Raw genomic sequence first — 18,931 nt, forward strand, 5'->3', positions numbered from 1 at the left:
TGGTCTTAGCTATGGTGGACAGGTTGGAGTGTGATTGATTGTGTGAACAGGTGTCTTTTATACAGTTAACAAGTTCAAACAGGTGCAATAAATAGAGGTAAAGAGCGCAGAATAAGAGGGCTTCTTAAAGAAAAATTAACAGGTCTGTGAGACCTGTCTCTCACAGTTGTTCACAAGTGTATCTACGATAAAAATTACAGACCGCTCCATTCTTTGTAGGTGGGAAAACCTGCGAAACTGACAGGTGGTCAAATACTTATTTTCACCACTCTGTCTGTGTATGTGTGTGTGTGTGTGTGTGTGTGTGTGTGTGTGTGTGTATATATATATATATATATATATATATATATATATATATAGAATCACCGGCATCGGAGGATGTTCATTCAGTTGTTTAATTTTGTAGAAAAAAAGCAGATCACAGACACAAAACTAAAGTTATTTCAAATGGCAACATTCTGGCTTTAAGAAACACTATAAGAAATCAGGAAAAAATATTGTGGCAGTCAGTAACGGTTACTTTTTTAGACCAAGCACAGGGAAAAAAAATATGGAATCACTCAGTTCTGAGGAAAAAATTATGGAATCATGAAAAACAAAAGAACGCTCCAACACATCACTAGTATTTTGTTGCACCACCTCTGGCTTTTATAACATCTTGCAGTCTCTGAGGCATGGACTCAATGAGTGACAAACAATACTCTTCATCAGTCTGGCTCCAACTTTCTCTGATTGCTGTTGCCAGATCAGCTTTGCAGGTTGGAGCCTTGTCATGGACCATTTTCTTCAACTTCCACCAAAGATTTAAAATTGGATTAAGATCTGGACTATTTGCAGGCCATGACATTGACCCTATGTGTCTTTTTGCAAGGAATGTTTTCACAGTTTTTGCTCTATGGCAAGATGCGTTATCATCTTGAAAAATGATTTCATCATCCCCAAACATCCTTTCAATTGATGGGATAAGAAAAGTGTCCAAAATATGAATGTAAACTTGTGTATTTATTGATGATGTAATGACAGCCATCTCCCCAGTGCCTTTACCTGACATGCATCATCAATGACTGTGGAAATTTACATGTTCTCTTCAAGCAGTCATCTTTATAAATGTCATTGGAACGGCACCAAACAAAAGTTCCAGCATCATCACCTTGCCCAATGCAGATTCGAGATTCATCACTGAATATGACTTTCATCCAGTCATCCACAGTCCACGATTGCTTTTCCTTAGCCCATTGTAACCTTGTTTTTTTCTGTTTAGGTGTTAATGATGGCTTTCGTTTAGCTTTTCTGTATGTAAATCCCATTTCCTTTAGGTGGTTTCTTACAGTTTGCTAACAGACGTTGACTCCAGTTTCCTCCCATTTGTTCCTCATTTGTTTTGTTGTGCATTTTCGATTTTTGAGACATATTGCTTTAAGTTTTCTGTCTTGACGCTTTGATGTCTTCCTTGGTCTACCAGTATGTTTGCCTTTAACAACCTTCCCATGTTGTTTGTATTTGGACCAGAGTTTAGACACAGCTGACTGTGAACAACCAACATCTTTTGCAACATTGCGTGATGATTTACCCTCTTTTAAGAGTTTGATAATCCTCTCATTTGTTTCAGTTGACATCTCTCGTGTTGGAGCCATGATTAATGTCAGTCCACTTGGTGCAACAGCTCTCCAAGGTGTGATCACTCCTTTTAGATGCAGACTAACGAGCAGATCCGATTTGATGCAGATGTTAGTTTTGGGGATGAAAATTTACAGGGTGATTCCATAATTTTTTCCTCAGAATTGAGTGAGTCCATATTTTTTTCCCTCTGCTTGGTCTAAAAAAGTAACCATTACTGACTGCCACAATTTTTTTTTCTGGATTTCTTATAGTGTTTCTTAAAGCCAGAAAGTTGCCATTTGTAATGACTTTAGTTTTGTGTCATGTCTGTGATCTGCTTTTTTTCTACAAAATTAAAAAACTGAAGGAACATCCTCCGAGGCCGGTGATTCCATAATTATTGCCAGAGGTTGTATAAGCGCCTTGGGGGCGACTGTTTGTTGTGATTTGGAGCTATATAAATAAAATTGATTTGATTTTATATATATATATATATATATATATATATATATATATATATATATATATATATATATATATATATATATATATAGTATCGGTAAAGTATTCACAGCTCTTCACTTTTTCCACTTTTTGTTATGTTATGGCCTTATTCCAAAATGGATGAAATTCTTCTTTCTTTCTTTTTTACCCTTAAAATCTGATCTCACTGGGACAGGAAGCCAGTGAAGGGATGCCAAAATGGATGTAATATGGTTGAACTTTGCTTTGTGTCAGAAGTGTGGCTGCAGCATTTTGAACCAATTGGAGACCCCTAATGCTGGACTGCTGTAAACCAGAAAATAGAATATTGTAGTAGTCCAATCTTGAAGAGATAAACGCATGGATCAGCGTCTCAGCATCAGCCTGTCTATATATAAGGTCCCACCATTAACAGTGCATGTCAGAGCACAAACCAAGCGTGAAGTCAACGGAATTGTCTGTAGACCTCCGAGGCACAAGTTGTCTTGATGCATAAATCTGAGGAAGGGTACAGAAACATTTCTGCTGCATGAAGAACCCAATGAGCACAGTGGCCTCCATCATGCATAAATGGAAGACGTTCGGATCCACCAGGACTCTTCTTCGAGCTGGCCGCCTGATGATCACTCTCTGAGAGCTCCAGCATTCCTCTGTGGAGAGAGAACCTTTGTGGCTGTGCACCGATGCTCCCCATCCAACCTGATGGAGCTTGAGAGGTGCTGTAAAGAGGAATGGGCAAAATTGCCCAAATAAGAATGAGAAGGAAAATCAAATTTATTGCCAAGTACGTTCCCACATACAAAGAATTTGATCTGGTGTCATTGGTGCATAAATAACAACAAAAAGAAAAGGAAAATACTTCTGTGAGAAGTAATTGGTGCATGAACAATAAACGGAAAAGGAAAAAATAGGAAAAAGATCTTGTGGCATCATATTCTAGAAGGCTTGAGACTGTAATTGCTGCCAAAGATGCATCAACAAAGTATTGAGCAAAGGGGTGAATGCTTGTGTACACGTGATTTATTGGTTATTATTTTTTAACAAATTTGCAAAAATAAAATAAAAAAGAAACTTTTTTCAAGTTATCATTATGGGGTGTTGTGAGTAGAAGTTTGCGGGGAGAAATGAATTTACTCCATTTTGGAATAAAGCTGTAACAACAAAGTGTGGACATAGTGAAGACCTGTGAATACTTTCCAGATGCACTGTAACTGTTTATGGCAGTTCTTTCTGTAAGTGTAGAGCCTGTAGATGGTGTTGGTGTTTGACGACCAACATATAGGCTGGGGTTCAGTTCCAGGTGTGTGCTACCTGTCTGTGTCTGTAGACAAGGCACTGCATTGTCCCAGTGCGCCTAGTTGTTAAGGCCTTGATCTGGAAGTGACCTGTGATGGGCCAGATGGTTCCGTGCACAGAATTGTACGTAGAATACACAGTAAGACTCTACACACATGCTTATTTGTTTCATTAAGTCTCCAACATTTTAGTGAGTGGGGTGGTTCGAGCCCTCTTGTCTCCTGCTCTGTAGGAGGCAGCGTTAACCTGCTGTGTGTGTGTGTGTGTGGGGGGGGGGGGGGGGGGTTGGAGGGAAAAGCGAGTGACAGAATTATTCTATCCAGAAACGTTGGAAGGATAAATTAAATTGGTTAATTTATTTCCAAAATATGAACCTAAAAGTGAAAGTGTAACGACCCACATTTGTATTGTATCCGTCCCCACACGCAATGTAGTTATTTAACCCGTCAACCTGCTGTGAGCCTATGTGACACGTGTCATCTTCCTGTCTTTCTTTTCCCCTCTCCTTGCAGAAGGTGATAGGTGGAAGTGTTTGTAAAGGAACTTCACACTACATTCACATTTTAAATTAAGAATCACAGAGCTTTAACTTGGTCCTGTCGAGAGTTTATTTGAGTAGGCTTCACATATCTCGCTGAGAATCGTGTGGACTCATATTTATGTGTATTTGAAGAATAAAAAATGCTGGTGGGGGAGAGCTGGCTAGACTATAAATAGATAACTTATCATAAGGTTTGTTTCTCTAAATTTGTCTCGGTATTTAAATATGGACTTAAATGTGTAAAGTCTTCTGAATCTTTTCCATTTTTGTCTCCTGTAGCACGGTGACATCAGCTGTGTTCACAGTAGGTGACAATGTGGTTTCAGGAAGTGACGACCGCACTGTTAAGGTCTGGGATTTGAAGAACATGAGGTCGCCAATAGCAACCATCCGCACTGACTCAGCTGTCAACAGGTAGGTGAAAGCAGGAAAGGATGTAGTCCAGCTGTTCTGGTTCAGTCACACAGTTACTTCCAGCATCATTAGAGCTCCTTGTTGTTGCGAAGTAAAGGTTAGTTAAGACTATCGCTAAACTAGCGTTAAGCTTTAATGATCGTATATTAAATGGCAAGCAAAGTAATCTGACAGTGCCATCCATCGCTAAGAATGTTTTACAGAGAGAGAGCTTTGATGTTGCGTTGACCTACTTAACAATTAAAGCAATCAAAACTTTAAAAAAAAAATACAGTATATTATAACACTGGTCAAAAAAAAAGAAAATATATAACTTTTTCTTGCATGGACTTTGAGAACTGATTTAGGGTAATTTGGGGTAGTGAATCCGAATCTGAGCTCAGATTTTCTCTGTCACATCGCATTTTTTTTTGTTTGCAATCTGCATGTTCCGTATTGACGGATTACGCAAAAGTTGCTCATTCAGTCATGAACTTGACGCCACTAATCATGCACAAAAGCAGGTTCAAAAGCATCGTTTTTAAACCAGGTTCATGAAATGTGAACAAAGAGCCGTAATATATCTTGTGGCGCTGAAGAGGTGTGCGAGACTGTAGCATTTGCTTCAATGCTTGATACGATAAATATGTTTTCATGTCTCAAAAGTGTAATGTGACTGGCAAAAACTAACACTAGATTCGTATTCAGCGCAGCCAGTTTGCCCAAAATCTGTTGAAAAACTCCATGCAAGAAAAATCATGATGACCAGTGTAATATAACGCAATGCTAAAATACCCTTAACTGTATGAGCATTGTCTTTTTTATAATTTGCAGTTGTTTAATTAATTATTAAGATCCTGTGTTCAATAAAGCCCCTCTACCAATCAATCAATCATAAACAATATTTACATTGTCTGCAAGAGTGTGTGCATCTGTGTGTACATGAGCTTTTGACAAAAGCGGAAGTTAGCGTTGAGTTAGCGGAGGTTAGCGTGTAACTGGTACATTGGGAACAGGTTGATAAAACTAGTACCTTTTCTTCCACCTGTTTCTCTCCAAGAGTTTGGTCCTGCTCTTTGCTGCCCTGGTTTCACTAGGGGTGGCTCATCCAATTTTCACATTGATAATTGAAAGTTTTACTGAGAGCTGTCACGTCTGGAGTGTGAGGTCGCCTGGAGTTAACACCAGACTTACCTTGCGCTGTCGGGTTGATTGTGGGCTGGTGGTTGGCAGTTCTCTGACTTGAGCTGTGCTGAGGGGTATGTCTGCTCAGGATGACTCACCTCTGAAGCCCAATGTAAGAGCTACTTAAGTCATTTTAGAACAATTCTCAAGAAAGTTAAAAAAGAAAGGAGAAAAATGAGGATCCACAGGCTTCTAAGACAGTGATGGGTTAAAACAGGAGTTCACATGGTGAGCAGATGTTTTCTCAAATGAATGAACAGTTAGTGCCAGTTGTTGTGATGGGTGACTCAGTCTGTTTAAATGTCGAGGAGGAACTTGTGTCCTGGAGAGAAATGGTGTTGTTGTTCTGGAATATACACAGTTCAACTTGGTCATGGATAAGCACAATGACACACAGTTGACTTGAAACGCAACAAAGTAGACTTGGTGTTGGTCTTCAAGATCACAAACTGTGACAGTTTGTGATCTTGAAGACCAACACCAAGTCTACTTTGTTGCGTTTCAAGTCAACTGTGTGTCATTGTGCTTATCCATGACCAAGTTGAACTGTGTATATTCCAGAACAACAACTAGTGAATCACTAGTGATCACTAGTAAAATCACTGTGAGTGGAGAGGCAGCATGTGCAATTGTGCACATTGTGAACACAGCCTGTGAAAAAGTGGAGTGCAGCTTTTCCGCATTGATTTCTTTAAAAGCCACATTGATAAATTTGCGATGCTCTCTGTTGACGAATAGATGAAAACTCTGATCGAGTCCACTAAGTATCAGCCTGGTAAATTAATTTTTTGATTAGTCAGTTAAACATGATTCACTAAAAAATGCGCACTTCCTCTCGCTTCATCTGCGAGGTGGAGCGAGCAGTCAGCATTTGATCAACACACAGTGCCTTCTATTTAAAAAAAAAAAATGCACAAACACAGTCAAGGTCAAGGTCAGGTTTATTTATAAAGCACATTTACAAACAGTCAACACTGCCCCAAAGTGCTGTACAGTAAAAGGAATTAAAATTATATTTAGTTAAATACAAGAACAAAATGAATCAACAAGACAATAAAAGATGTGGCAGTATTCAGCTCATCTTGTGTTAAAAGCCAGTGCAAAAAGATGTCTTTAAAAGAGTCTTAAAAGAGTCAATTGAAGGAGCCAGTCGGACATTCAATGGCAGAGAGTTCCAGAGCTTGGGCCCCGCAACAGCAAAGGCTCTGTCTCCCCTGGTCTTCAGCTTAGACCTGGGACAGACCAGTAAACTCTGGTCCGCGGAGCACAGAGCTCTCCCTGGAGTGTGCAATGACAGCATATCAGATAAATAGACTGGGGCTTGACTGTGAATTGATTCAAAAACAAGCAACAAAATCTTAAAATCGATTCTAAAAGCAACAGGTAACCAGTGCAGTGAAGATAAAACAGGAGAAATGTGTTGGTGCGTTTGGCTCCAGTGAGCAGACGCGCAGCTGCATTTCGCACCATCTGGAGGCGATGCAAAGACGACTGATTAAGACCAACATACAGAGAATTGCAGTAGTCTAAATGAGACGTGATCAAGGCATGCACAACCTGTTCCAGCTGTTTTGGGGGCAGGTAACGCTTGACTTTACTTAAAAGTCTAAGCTGGAAGAAGCTTGTTTTGACCACTGTGTTGATCTTCTTCTCGAATTTAAGAGAGCTGTCTATAAAAACACCAAGGGTCTTAGCAGATGAACGACAGTAGGAGGCGAGTGAACCAATGGCAGAAAGGTCAAGGTCACCAAGGACCACAGTCTCTGTTTTGCTTTCATTTAGATTCAAAAAGTTTAAAGACATCCAGTCTTTGACTTCTTGAAAGCACGTCTGTAGGATGGCAGATGAGTTTGTTTTAAGGTTCAGAGGTAGATAAATCTGCACATCATCAGCAAAGCAGTGAAACTGAATGTTATATTTCTTAAAAATTGATCCCAAAGGAAGCAAATAGAGCGAAAATAGAATTGGCCCTGAAATTGAACCTTGAGGTACTCCACAAGTCAAAGGGGCTTTCTGTGACGCAAAGGGACCAAGGTTTACAGAAAAGCACCGACCAGTCAAATAGGACTTGAACCATTTGAGCACTGTGCCATTTAATCCAATGCACGATTCAAGGTGAGATAATAAGATTTGGTGGTCAACAGTGTCAAAGGCTGCAGTTAAAGCTAAAAGCACAAGCACAACTGAGCTGCCAGAGTCCATGATTAAAAGAAGATCATTAAAAACTTTTAAAAGAGCAGTTTCAGTGCTGTGCAAAGGTTTAAAACCAGACTGGAATTTTTCAGTTATGTCAAATGCAGTAAGGTGCGACTGTAATTGAGTATAGACCACCTTTTCAAGTATTTTAGATAAAAATGGCATCTTAGAAATGGGTCTATAATTAGAAAAAATAGCAGGGTCCAAATTATGTTTTTTTAAGAGGGGCTGTATTATGGCCTCTTTAAAGGAACGAGGAACGACACCTGAAGTCAGAGAGGCATTAATCAACTGTAAAATACAAGGGCCAACTGAATCAAGGACTTCTTTCAAAAGCTTAGCAGGAAGGAAATCCAGTGCACAGTCTGAAGGCCTTAAACTTTGAACAGTTTTAGATAGGTCACACAGAGAAATAGGCTCGAATTGTCTAAAAACAACTGTGCACTCAGGAATGATGCAGGGGTCAGTGATGACAGTTGGCAAAGAGGATCAAATGAGTGAGATTTTGTCACTGAAAAATTGACACTTTGTCACACAAAGAAACAGAGGGAACAGCACCAGTTGAATCAATAGGGTTAACAATTTTGTTCAAAACATTAAAAAGAACCTGGGGTTTGTGAAGATTTGTAGACACAATATTTGCCATATACTCTGATTTTGCAGTCTTAACACCATCTTGATAATTCGTAAGTGAATGTCTTAAAATCCCCAGTGATACTTGAAGTTGATCTTTCTTCCATTTCCGTTCTGCACGGCGGCATTCCCGTCTGCGTGCGCGCGTGATGTCATTATGCCATGACTCAGAGCGTTTTACACGCGGATTAGTGAAAGGGGCGACAACATTGAGAATCTCTGAACACGTAGTATTGAACAAGCTAACCAACTCATCAATATTTGTATTAGAATCGTAAGACATAAGTTCAGAAGCATGAAACGCAGCAGAAAAGAGTGGCGCACTAGCGGGGCAAAATAGCGCGCCGCTGGTGCGCCGGAATGCATTGTTTCCTAATAGCGGAGGACACCGCGACAGAAAAAACACAGGAAAATGGTCCGATATGCCTGCGTTACAGATCTCTATGATGTTCACATTTAGACCACTGAATAAGATAAGGTCCAGAGTATGACCCTTGTCATGGGTCGGGACATTTACTGCCTGCTTAAGATTAAAAGAGTCCACAACGTTAAGAAAGTCATTGACCAAGGGCTTGAATGGACAACACACATGAATATTAAAATCCCCAGCAATTAAAAATGCGTTACGATTAAGAGCAATACCTGCCACAAAGTCAGAAAAGTCATTTATAAAATCTTTGTTAAATTTAGGAGGGCGATAGATGAGTGCGCACAAAACAGGTATATCCAATCTGATTTCAAAGAGCTGTAGCTCGAAGCTCGCATAGGCTTTAGTGGGAAGTGGGCAGCAAACAAAGTCAGATTTAAACACTGTCGCCAAACCACTGCCTTTGCCTGTAGTGCGAGGGGAGCTGAAGAAGGAGCAACCCGGGGGAAGTAGCTCCGACAAGGCGAAGGACTCGCCAGCCTGAAGCCATGTCTCTGTTAAAAGCATGAAGTCCAGCTCCCGGGATGTAAAAAAGTCATTGAGAATAAAAGTTTTATTGCTCACAGACCTTGTGTTCATCAGAGATAGATGAAGGGTGAAGTCGTCAGCCGTCTGTGAACATAGTTCTCGGGAAAACAATCGAAGATTCCTAAAATCCACACCGAGGTCTGGAACTTGACGTCGCCGAGGATAGTACTCCAGCACCGTTGCACACTGCTCCACAACAGTGCCGTCACAAGCGACGGGAATAATCCAGCGCGTTGCCGGAGAGGCTTGGTTTGCCGGAAAGAGACAGCGGCGTTGCAGTTCAAAATTATGCCCATGAAGGGACCGGAAGTAAGCCGTTACTCTCACGAGTACTCCACCTCATTTACCCCGTCTCCTCTGGCGTTTCTTCCAGGGTACAACTGCGGGTGCACGCCTCAGGTAATCTGGCACCGCAGAGAGAAAAGGTGGTGATGGGCAAAAAGTAAAATCATCAAAATATACTTGCTTTAAAAATCTCTCATGATCATCACTAATACTTAAAGGTAACTGGCGATCATACACAATGAAAGCTGAAACATTTCGTTGCCACAGAAGCAAAAGAAACAGTAATAGAAAACTGAGAGCTGGGAGACGTTTCGCCATGCACACTGCAGGTACCATCTTTATGTTTATGTTCCTTCACTTTAAACACAATAAGTCTCTTTTAGATCATCAACATTCCAAGTCTGTCATCGTTGTTTGATTGTGCAGAGCTGATAAGAGTGAGTAAAAACATCCAGCGAACCCCCTTGCTTTTCTTGTCTATTCTACAGTCCACATGGACGGTGCAGGCCTCACATGCAGGGACAGACCCACAGGGGTGAGAAGTGGAAAGCCCCTGCCCCCCAAAAACACCTTAAAGGGCAATCTCACTCCAGTCAACGCTATTATACCAGATTACAAAGCATTTCTTCCCATGCTTTAACTTGTGCGGGCCCTGATACAGTTCATTAAAGTAAAATAAGTCAGAGTGCGTCAGAAAAATACAAGACAGACTCAGAGCCATTTTTATTCATAGTCATTATGTAACGTTTGGAACGGATTTTTAGCTGTGTGAAGGTCATTCACGTGTCCAGTTACAGTTTCGTACTTGGGCTTCCACCAGTAAATGAATCTGCATTACATTTTGTATTAAAACAAAACAACAAAAAAAACCTAAACAAAAATAAGCACAAAGTATTAATGAATAGATATCCTAAGACATGCATCCCCCAGAATTCTGCTTTCAAAACCTCCAAATTGTACAAACATATGACCGTCAGTAAAGATCCGATCATCCACAGTCATTGATCCAGTAAGATACCACCATTAAACAGCTGTGGGCTGAGCCGGTCTCCGTGTCGTGGCTCTTCCATTAAGACAGCAGTCACACACTCTCAGTCTTCATGTCACACATAAACACACGGGTAAAATTCTTCTTTCTCCACAATTAATCCCCAATCCGCTGCCCACAGTGACGGGGCCAAGAAAAAACCAAACACTTCTCATTCCCGTTCCACGCTCTTGGGAGAGGCAACATGCTTAGTTCTGCTGGACACACGAATTGAAGGAATAGATCCAAGTGCTTTTTTGAAGCCCATTTTCTCACGCTGTGCCAGCTGCAGTTTCTCCACTCTTTCTGAGAGGAGTGTACAAAGCACTTCCACTTCAACCTCAAAAAAATCTCACCCATGGAAACACTGGACAATTAATAAAACTGGTATTGCAGGACCTTATAAAAATACACCTGTTCACCATCTTATTTGTTACTTGGCCGGCACATGAGAAAACATGCAAACGCCACACACAGGAAGGACAATATAGGAAAAGAATGTGGGACCTTTTCACTGTGAAGCAACAGTGCTAACCACTAAGGCACTGTGCCGCCTACGAAAGGCACTACATTCATAAGGTATTTATGTACAGTGGCAAGAATCTTGGAATGACGTCAAATTAAATTACAGTAAAGGATGCACTTATTTACAGCTCATCATTTTGGCTTTTATAGTTTGATTTAATTTATGTCATTTTGCAGAGATTAGTTTTCTATGTACATTTAAAGTGCATCATTTTAGAATTTTTTCTGTATTTTATTTTTTTAAATTTTATGTCATTCCAACATTTATTTTGCATTCATGTCAGTGACAGAACAAGTATCACAGCAGATTGTCTTATTTCTAAAACTCTCCATGGCCTAGCCCCTCCTCCTCTGGAGGAATTTATTAGACATAGAGATCGTAACCTCAGGACTAGGACTGTTTCTAGAGGGACTGTGAGGTACCCTTTAGACAAACTGCAACAGGACAAAACACCATTTCTGTGAAGGGTTGTACAAACTGAAACAGCCTTCCAACAACTATATGAGACAGTCCCACCCTGAGTGCTTTTAAAAATGAGCTTAAAAAATGGCTCAAAAACAATCAAACCTGTCAAACCAGAAGAGATGTATCTGGCATATTTACACTATGGCATGAAAATGTACAAAGTGTTCATTAATGTGCATTATCCTCATCAAATAAACAATAAAGAATAAAAGAAAGAAAAGCATAATTTCTGTTGTCTGTTGTTGTGAGGTGTGATCATATTTCACTGGTAAAACCATGGAAAATAATTAATTTAACTGAAACATACAGCACATTTTTAGTGTTTTGCACAGCGTTACGAGTATATTCAAATGGGAAGGCAGAGTTCTGATGACAGCTTATAAAGTTGACTTTTTCTGAGGTTGTAGATTAATTCCTCTCTCATTTTTCAGTATCCAGTTTGCCCTTGTTGCTGTGGTAAGCGGTAAAAGCTGAAAATTTTTAAGCTTTGATGGCAAGTGCTGTTGTGGTGTGTGGCTACAGTGCTCACAGCCAGAGGTGGTGGAATTTGTCTGTCAACCTCTCATTGAAAACAATCCGGTTTTTCATCTGCCGTTTACTGCCAACAAGTGGTTTCTGCATTGCATGTGTAAAAGCTCAAGAGCTGACAAACTTGTTCTTGCTGTAGTATTCCTTTTGTTGATAATTAAACTAAAAATAGTTTTTTTTTCTGGTCAGGATGCTTTCAAATAGATGCTATAATGCTGACTAAACACAGTGCATCCAGGAAGTTCACAGTGCTTCACTTTTTCCACATTTTGTTATTTTGCAGTCTTATTCCAAAATGGATGAAATTCATTTTTTCCCTCAAAATTCAACACACAATACCCCATAATGACTATGTTAAAACTGTTTCTATTGAGATTTTTCAAAAAAGATGGGACAGTGGTATGTTTACCACTGTGTGTTACATCACCTTTCCTTCTAACAACACTCAGTGCTGTGTTTGGGAACTGAGGGCACTAATTGTTGAAGCTTTGTAGGTGGAATTCTTTCCCATTCTTGCTTGATGTACGACTTCAGTTGTTCAACAGTCCGGGGTCTCCGTTGTCGTATTTTGCGCTTCATAATGCGCCACACATTTTCAATGGCCAACAGGTCTGGACTGCAGGCAGGCCAGTCTAGTAACCACACTCTTTTACTATGAAGCCACGCTGTTGTAACACGTGCAGAATGTGGCTTGGCATTGTCTTGCTGAAATAAGCAGGGACGTCCCTGAAAAAGACGTTGCTTGGATGGCAGCATGTGTTGCTCCAAAACCTGGATGTACCTTTCAGCATTGATGGTACATTGCCATAATGCTGAACCCCTATCCTAGGGGTCTCCAATTGGTTCAAAATGCTGCAGCCAGACTTTTGACACAAAGCAGAAAGTACAACCACATTACACCCATTTTGGCATCCCTTCACTGGCTTCCTGTCCCAGTGAGATCAGATTTTAAGGTTCTGCTACTAACCTATAAAATTATTCATGGACTGGCACCTCCCTACCTAGCTGACCTAATTAAACCTTACGTACCGACCCGGGCTTTACATTCTCAGGGTGCAGGACTACTTTGTGTCCCTAAGGTGAATAATAAGTCTGCGGTTCACAGAGCTTTCTCTTATCATGCCCCTGTTCTGTGGAATGATCTCCCTGTGTCAATAAAACAGTCAGATTCTGTGGAGATTTTCATGTCCAGACTTAAGACTCACTTATTTTCCCTTTCATATGGCTAGCATACTGGTACAGTTTTGTTTTACACTTTTTACTGTTTTAATTCATTTATTAGTAATTGGAGTGGGCTGCGGCCTCAACTTTACCTAAAGTCTGGGTCTTTTAGTGAAGTTTAGGGCCAGTGGCTGGCGATCACCTTAGTATTTCTCTGTTTTTCTTGTTGTTTAATGCTGGCAAATTATACAGTATTTTTTTGTCTTTCTGATGCCTGATTCTGTTTTTTCTCTGTTTAAGGTGCAGCTCCATCCAGAGATGGGAGTTGTATTAGTGTTGGCATCCTCCTGTCCTGTGCGCCAATAGCATTTCTTGTATATTCATCCATGAATTGTTCTGTGATTTATGTTTGTAGCATGGCCCAAGCAGAGGGTCACCCCTTTGAGTCTGGTCTGCTTGAGGTTTCTTCCTCAGAGGGAGTTTTTCCTTACCACTGTTGCTCTGGGGGTTGGTAAGGTTAGAGCTTACCTGTGTGAAGCGCTTTGAGGCAACTCTGTTGTGATTTGGCGCTATATAAATGAAAATAAATTGAAATTGAATTGATGGTGCCATCACAGATGTGTAAGTTGCCCATGCCATGGGCAACATACACATCTGGTACATGTAACCATGTACCAGATGTGTAACCATTACATGGTTTTCTGAAGTGTTCCTGAGCCCACGCGGTAAGATCCTTTACACAATGATGTCAGTTTTTAATGCAGTGCCGCCTGAGGGATCGAAGGTCAAGGCATTCAGTGTTGGTTTTCAGCCTTGCCGCTTACGTGTAGAAAATTCTCCACATTCTCTGAATCTTCTGATTATAATATGGACTGTAGATGATGGAATCCATAAATTCCTTGCAATTGGACATTGAGAAACATTGTTCTTAAACTGTTGGATGATTTTTTTCATGCGGTTGTTCACAAAGTGGTGATCCTCGCCCCATCTTTGCTTGTGAACGGCTGAGCCTTTTGGGGATGCTCTTTTTATACCCAGTCATGACACTCACCTGTTTCCAATTAACCTGTTCACCGATGGAATGCTCCAAACAGGTGTTCTTTGAGCATTCATCAACAGTCTTTTGTTGCCCCTGTCCCAGCTTTTTTGAAATATGTTGCAGGCATCCATTTCAAAATGAGCAAATTTGCACAAAAACAAAGTTTATCAGTTTGAACATTGAATATCTTGTCTTTGTGGTGTATTCGATTGAATATAGGTTGAAGAAGATTTGCAAATCATTGTATTTTGTTTTTATTTACATTTCACACAACGTCCTATCTTCATTGGAATAGGGGTTGTGTGTGTATGTATATATATATATATATATATATATATATATATATATATATATATATATATATAAACAACTATGAAATCACATGTACATACGTACTCACACCCTTTGCCATGAAGCTCAGAAATGTGCACAGGTGCATCGTGTTTCCACTGAACATCCTTGAGATGTTTTTACAGCTTAATTGGAGTCCACCTAGAGTAAATTGATTGGACATGAGTTGGAAAGGCACACACCTGTCTACATATAAGGTCCCAAAGTTGACAGTGCATGTTGGGGCACAAACCAAGCATGAGGTCAAAGGAACTTTCTGTAGACCTCTGAGACAGGATTGTCTTGAGACATAAATCTGGAGAAGGGTACAGAAACGTTTCTGCTGCTTTGAAGGTGCCAGTGAACACAGTTGCCTCAATTATCCATAAATGGAAGACGTTTGGATCCACCTGGACCCTTCCAAGAGCTGGCCGTCCATCTAAACTGAACGATCAGAGGAGAAGGGCCTTAATCAGGGAGGTGACAAGGAACCTGATGGTCACTCTGTCAGAGCTCCAACACTGGAAGCTCTTCTTCCAGAAGGACAACCACCTTTGCAGCAATCCACCAATCAGGCCTGTGTGGTACAATGGCCATACAGAAGCTACTCCTTAGTAAAAGGCACATGGCAGCCCACCTGGAGTTTGCCAAAAGGCACCTGAAGGTCTCTCAAACCATGAGAAACAAAATTCTCTAGTCTGATGAGACAATGATTGAGTTCTTTGGCTTGAATGCCAGGTGTCATCTTTGGAGGAAACCAGGCACCATACCTACAGTGAAGCATGGTGGCGGCAGCATCATGCTGTGAGAATGTTTTTCAGAGGCAGGAACTGGGAGACTAGTGAAGATTGAGGGAAAGAAGAATGTAGTACAGAGACATCCTGGATGAAAACCTGCCCCAGAGCACTCTTGGCCTCAGACTGGGGCGACGGTTCATCTTTCAGCAGGACAATGACTCAAAGCACACAGGCAAGATATCAAAGGAGTGGCTTCAGAACAACTCTTTGAATGTCCATGAGTGGTCCATCCAGAGCCCAGACCTGAATCCAACTGAACATCTCTGGAGAGATCTGAAAATGGTTTTGAACTGACGCTCCCCACCCAACTTGATGGCACTTGAGAGGACTGCGAAGAGGAATGGACAGACAGCAAAGGGTGTGAATACTTATGTACATATGTACATGTGATTTCTTAGGGGTTTTTTTTTTATTTTAATAAATTTGCAAAAAAAAAAAAAAAAAGAAACAAACTTTTTTCATGTTGTTATTATGGGGTGTTGTAAGATTTTGAGGGGAGAAATGAATTTACTCCATTTTGGAATAAGGCTGTAACAACAAAATGTGGAAATAGTGAAGCCTTGTGAATACTTTCCGGATGCAGTGTAACTGTTTATGGCAGTTCTTTCTGTAAGTGTACAGCAGGTAGATCTCTGGTGTAGGTGTTTCATGACCAACATATACGCTGGGGTTCAGTTCCAGGTGTGTGCTACCTGTCTGTGTCCTTAGACAAGACACTGCATTGTCCCAGTGCGCCTAGATGTTAAGGCGTTGGCTGGGACGTGACCTGTGATGGGCCGGTGTCTGTTCAGGGAGAACAGTCGACTCTTATCTGTCACATTACTTTATCCTGGGATGAGCAGTGTGATGAGTCTCACTACCCAGATAGGAATCACTTCTTCCTCTTCATGGGAAATTAACGTGCACTAGCACAGTGGTTTCAAACCTGTCTGATTTATCAGCACAAAATACTCACAGGTGTGCATAGACAATTTTTCTGCACATGTCAACATTCTAAATTTTGTTCATAGGAGTCAATTTAGAAGCTTGTCCACATGATGTTGATGAGTGAGGGCCCTGGTCCCCCAGTGTGAACTCTGATCTGATCTTACAGGATAAGTGTCTCTGCCAACCAGAAGATCATCGCTCTGCCACACGACAATCGACAAGTCCGACTGTTTGATGTGAATGGTGTGAGACTGGCCAGGCTCCCTCGTAGCAACAGGATGGTGAGAAAGACAAATGAGAAGAAGGGGTGTGTGTACTCGCTAAAAGCAGAAATTACAATACACATATCTGTGCAGGGCCACAGGCGGATGGTGTGTTGCACAGCGTGGAACGAGGAGAACCAGTCATGTAACCTGTTCACCTGTGGTTTTGACCGCCAGGCCATTGGCTGGAACATCAACATCCCCGCTCTGCTGCAGGAGAAGTGAAGCGGCTTCCACAATCCATCCGTGTACATAGGACAGCACCTGTCACCCTGTAGCCTCCTAAATCCAGATGTGAAGTGTTCCTCCACATTGTCACATTTTAGTAGTGACATTCTCACAGCTTCCTAGATGCTGAGTCTAAAGGTGTGAAATCCCTTGTTCATTATCACACTGTGTCCAGATTGTGTCTGTGCTTGTGCACATCCACAGAGAAAACCCAGCAGTGGATTTTTGTCATTTCCTGGTGTAGAGTATCATGTGTCAAGTCTGAGGTGATGTTCTGTGTTTAACCTTTCTGAGATTAGATGATCGTTCACAGCAGTGTGTGATCCAATACAGTGTGTGTGTGTGTGTGTGTGTGTGTGTGTGTGTGTGTGTGTGTGTGTGTGTGTGTGTGTGTGTGTGTGTGTGTGTGTGTGTGTGTGTGTGTGTTGCCTCCACAGCTACAGGCTGCTGTCCACGTCACTGACATTTACTTGCTGCTGAAAAACGCTTCTCCTTTTATGGAGATAAATTAGGTTTTCGTCATTTGTAAAGTTATCAGAGAATTTGAAAGCCAAAACAAGGTGTTCTGCAGGTCGTTGCTGGTTACTCAGTTTATAAATCATGTGAAGGTGGGGCTTAGCGAAGACTGTGTTTTAACTGTGCATAGATTTACAGGACTTCTCATCATAGAAGGCAGCATATCATTTTCAGGCCTGAGAGAGAAGCTCTGCAGCACACAGGTGTCTTTAAACATTTCAGGTAGGACCTGCCATCCACTCGTAAAGCTTTTGGTCGCCTTTTGCCTTCTGTGTATTCAGTTCACAATGAGCCTGTTGTTCAGATGTGGTTTTCAATATTTTCAGGTTAGATATTGTAAGTCTGCCTTGTTCTATGTTTACAGTAAGTTTTTTGTTGTTATTTTTTGTTGTTATTATTATTATTATTATTATTATTATTATTTGATTTAAATTGCAGTATGGCTCTGCTTAGCCTTCCAGCCTGTTGGAGCTCTGTGAATGGAACGTCTTGACAGGATGGACTGGTCTCTCTCTATATATATAATGTCTGTGAAATAGACACATCATCAGTGTGTTGCCAACTTAAATCTGTGTGCGTCATCATAAAGTGGTGTTACTGGTCATTTCTGTTAATATGAACTTTGATTCATGGGGCTTTCTGTTTTACCCGCGCAAAACAACTACCAGCACAAAACTTTTCCAAACGGCTTCCTGCTTTGTGTGGTATAGTATAAGTTAGCTTGCTTGATTACTCATATGTTTAAAAGAGCTGTGCCGGACAAATGCATTTCACCAACACTATGGGAAAAAGAAAAGGTTGAATGAAAGAATGAACACTGCAGAGTGACAGGTGCAAACAAGTGACCACAGGAATTATTGGCAGGTTTAATTAGAATAAACTGATGTAAATTTTTTAGTGAATTATTGCACGTTCACATTCTTAGCTGTACCTCCTGCAAACAAAATATTTGGGGTGGGGGGGAGGCAGGGGGGGAGGTATAGGAATCACCATACATCTGTCTGGTCTGACATTTTCAAAGGGAGATAATTGGAATTTTGTTTAGCTGATGCATCACATGATACTGACCTTGTAAGCACAACTCCTCTCAAAGCGTTTGTGGATTTCAGTGAAACATCACACAGTGGTAAAAACAAGATGTCGGCCCATCATCTTCAAAGGTGGATAATTGCAATTACATTTTTAATTGTTGTATCTTCAGAGTTCAGTGTGAAGCGGATGAGAGTCTACGACTGCCGCCTGGATAAGGCACCAGTCTGATACATATTACTTCCCCGACGGGGCTCGTACCCGTTTTACAGCTGGGTGGACTGAGTCGGTGCAGATTCAGCATCTTGTCCAAGGACACAGACAGGTAGCATAAGCAGGATTCGAACCCAGGTCTACATTTTGATTGTCTGGTTCCTGATCCACTTAGCTTCCTGCTCTACATACTTGCTTGAAGGAGAAATATTCTGGTGTGACATCTTTTATTATTGTCACTTAATGTCATATTCATGAAATATTTGTGCCATTGAAAGAATGGGAAAAAACATTCATTATTTGTTTTATATAATGA

At 40.9% G+C, this 18,931-nt stretch overlaps 1 protein-coding gene across 2 annotated transcripts in view; it reads left to right on the forward strand.

Moving 5' to 3' along the window:
- The window catches only part of wdr37 (WD repeat domain 37), a 91,281-nt gene extending 74,208 nt beyond the window's left edge, over positions 1–17,073 (forward strand). For both annotated transcript variants that reach the window (XM_034171825.1, XM_034171816.1), the window contains exons 12-14: positions 4,199–4,333; positions 16,533–16,647; positions 16,723–17,073. In XM_034171825.1, the coding sequence (XP_034027716.1) occupies positions 4,199–4,333; positions 16,533–16,647; positions 16,723–16,854 (382 nt within the window). In that variant the 3' untranslated portion in view covers positions 16,855–17,073. The remainder of the gene's footprint in view (positions 1–4,198; positions 4,334–16,532; positions 16,648–16,722) is intronic.
- Positions 17,074–18,931: the final 1,858 nt, after the last annotated feature.

The sequence above is a fragment of the Thalassophryne amazonica genome, chromosome 1 (assembly GCF_902500255.1).
Source record: "Thalassophryne amazonica chromosome 1, fThaAma1.1, whole genome shotgun sequence".
NCBI lineage: Eukaryota > Metazoa > Chordata > Actinopteri > Batrachoidiformes > Batrachoididae > Thalassophryne > Thalassophryne amazonica.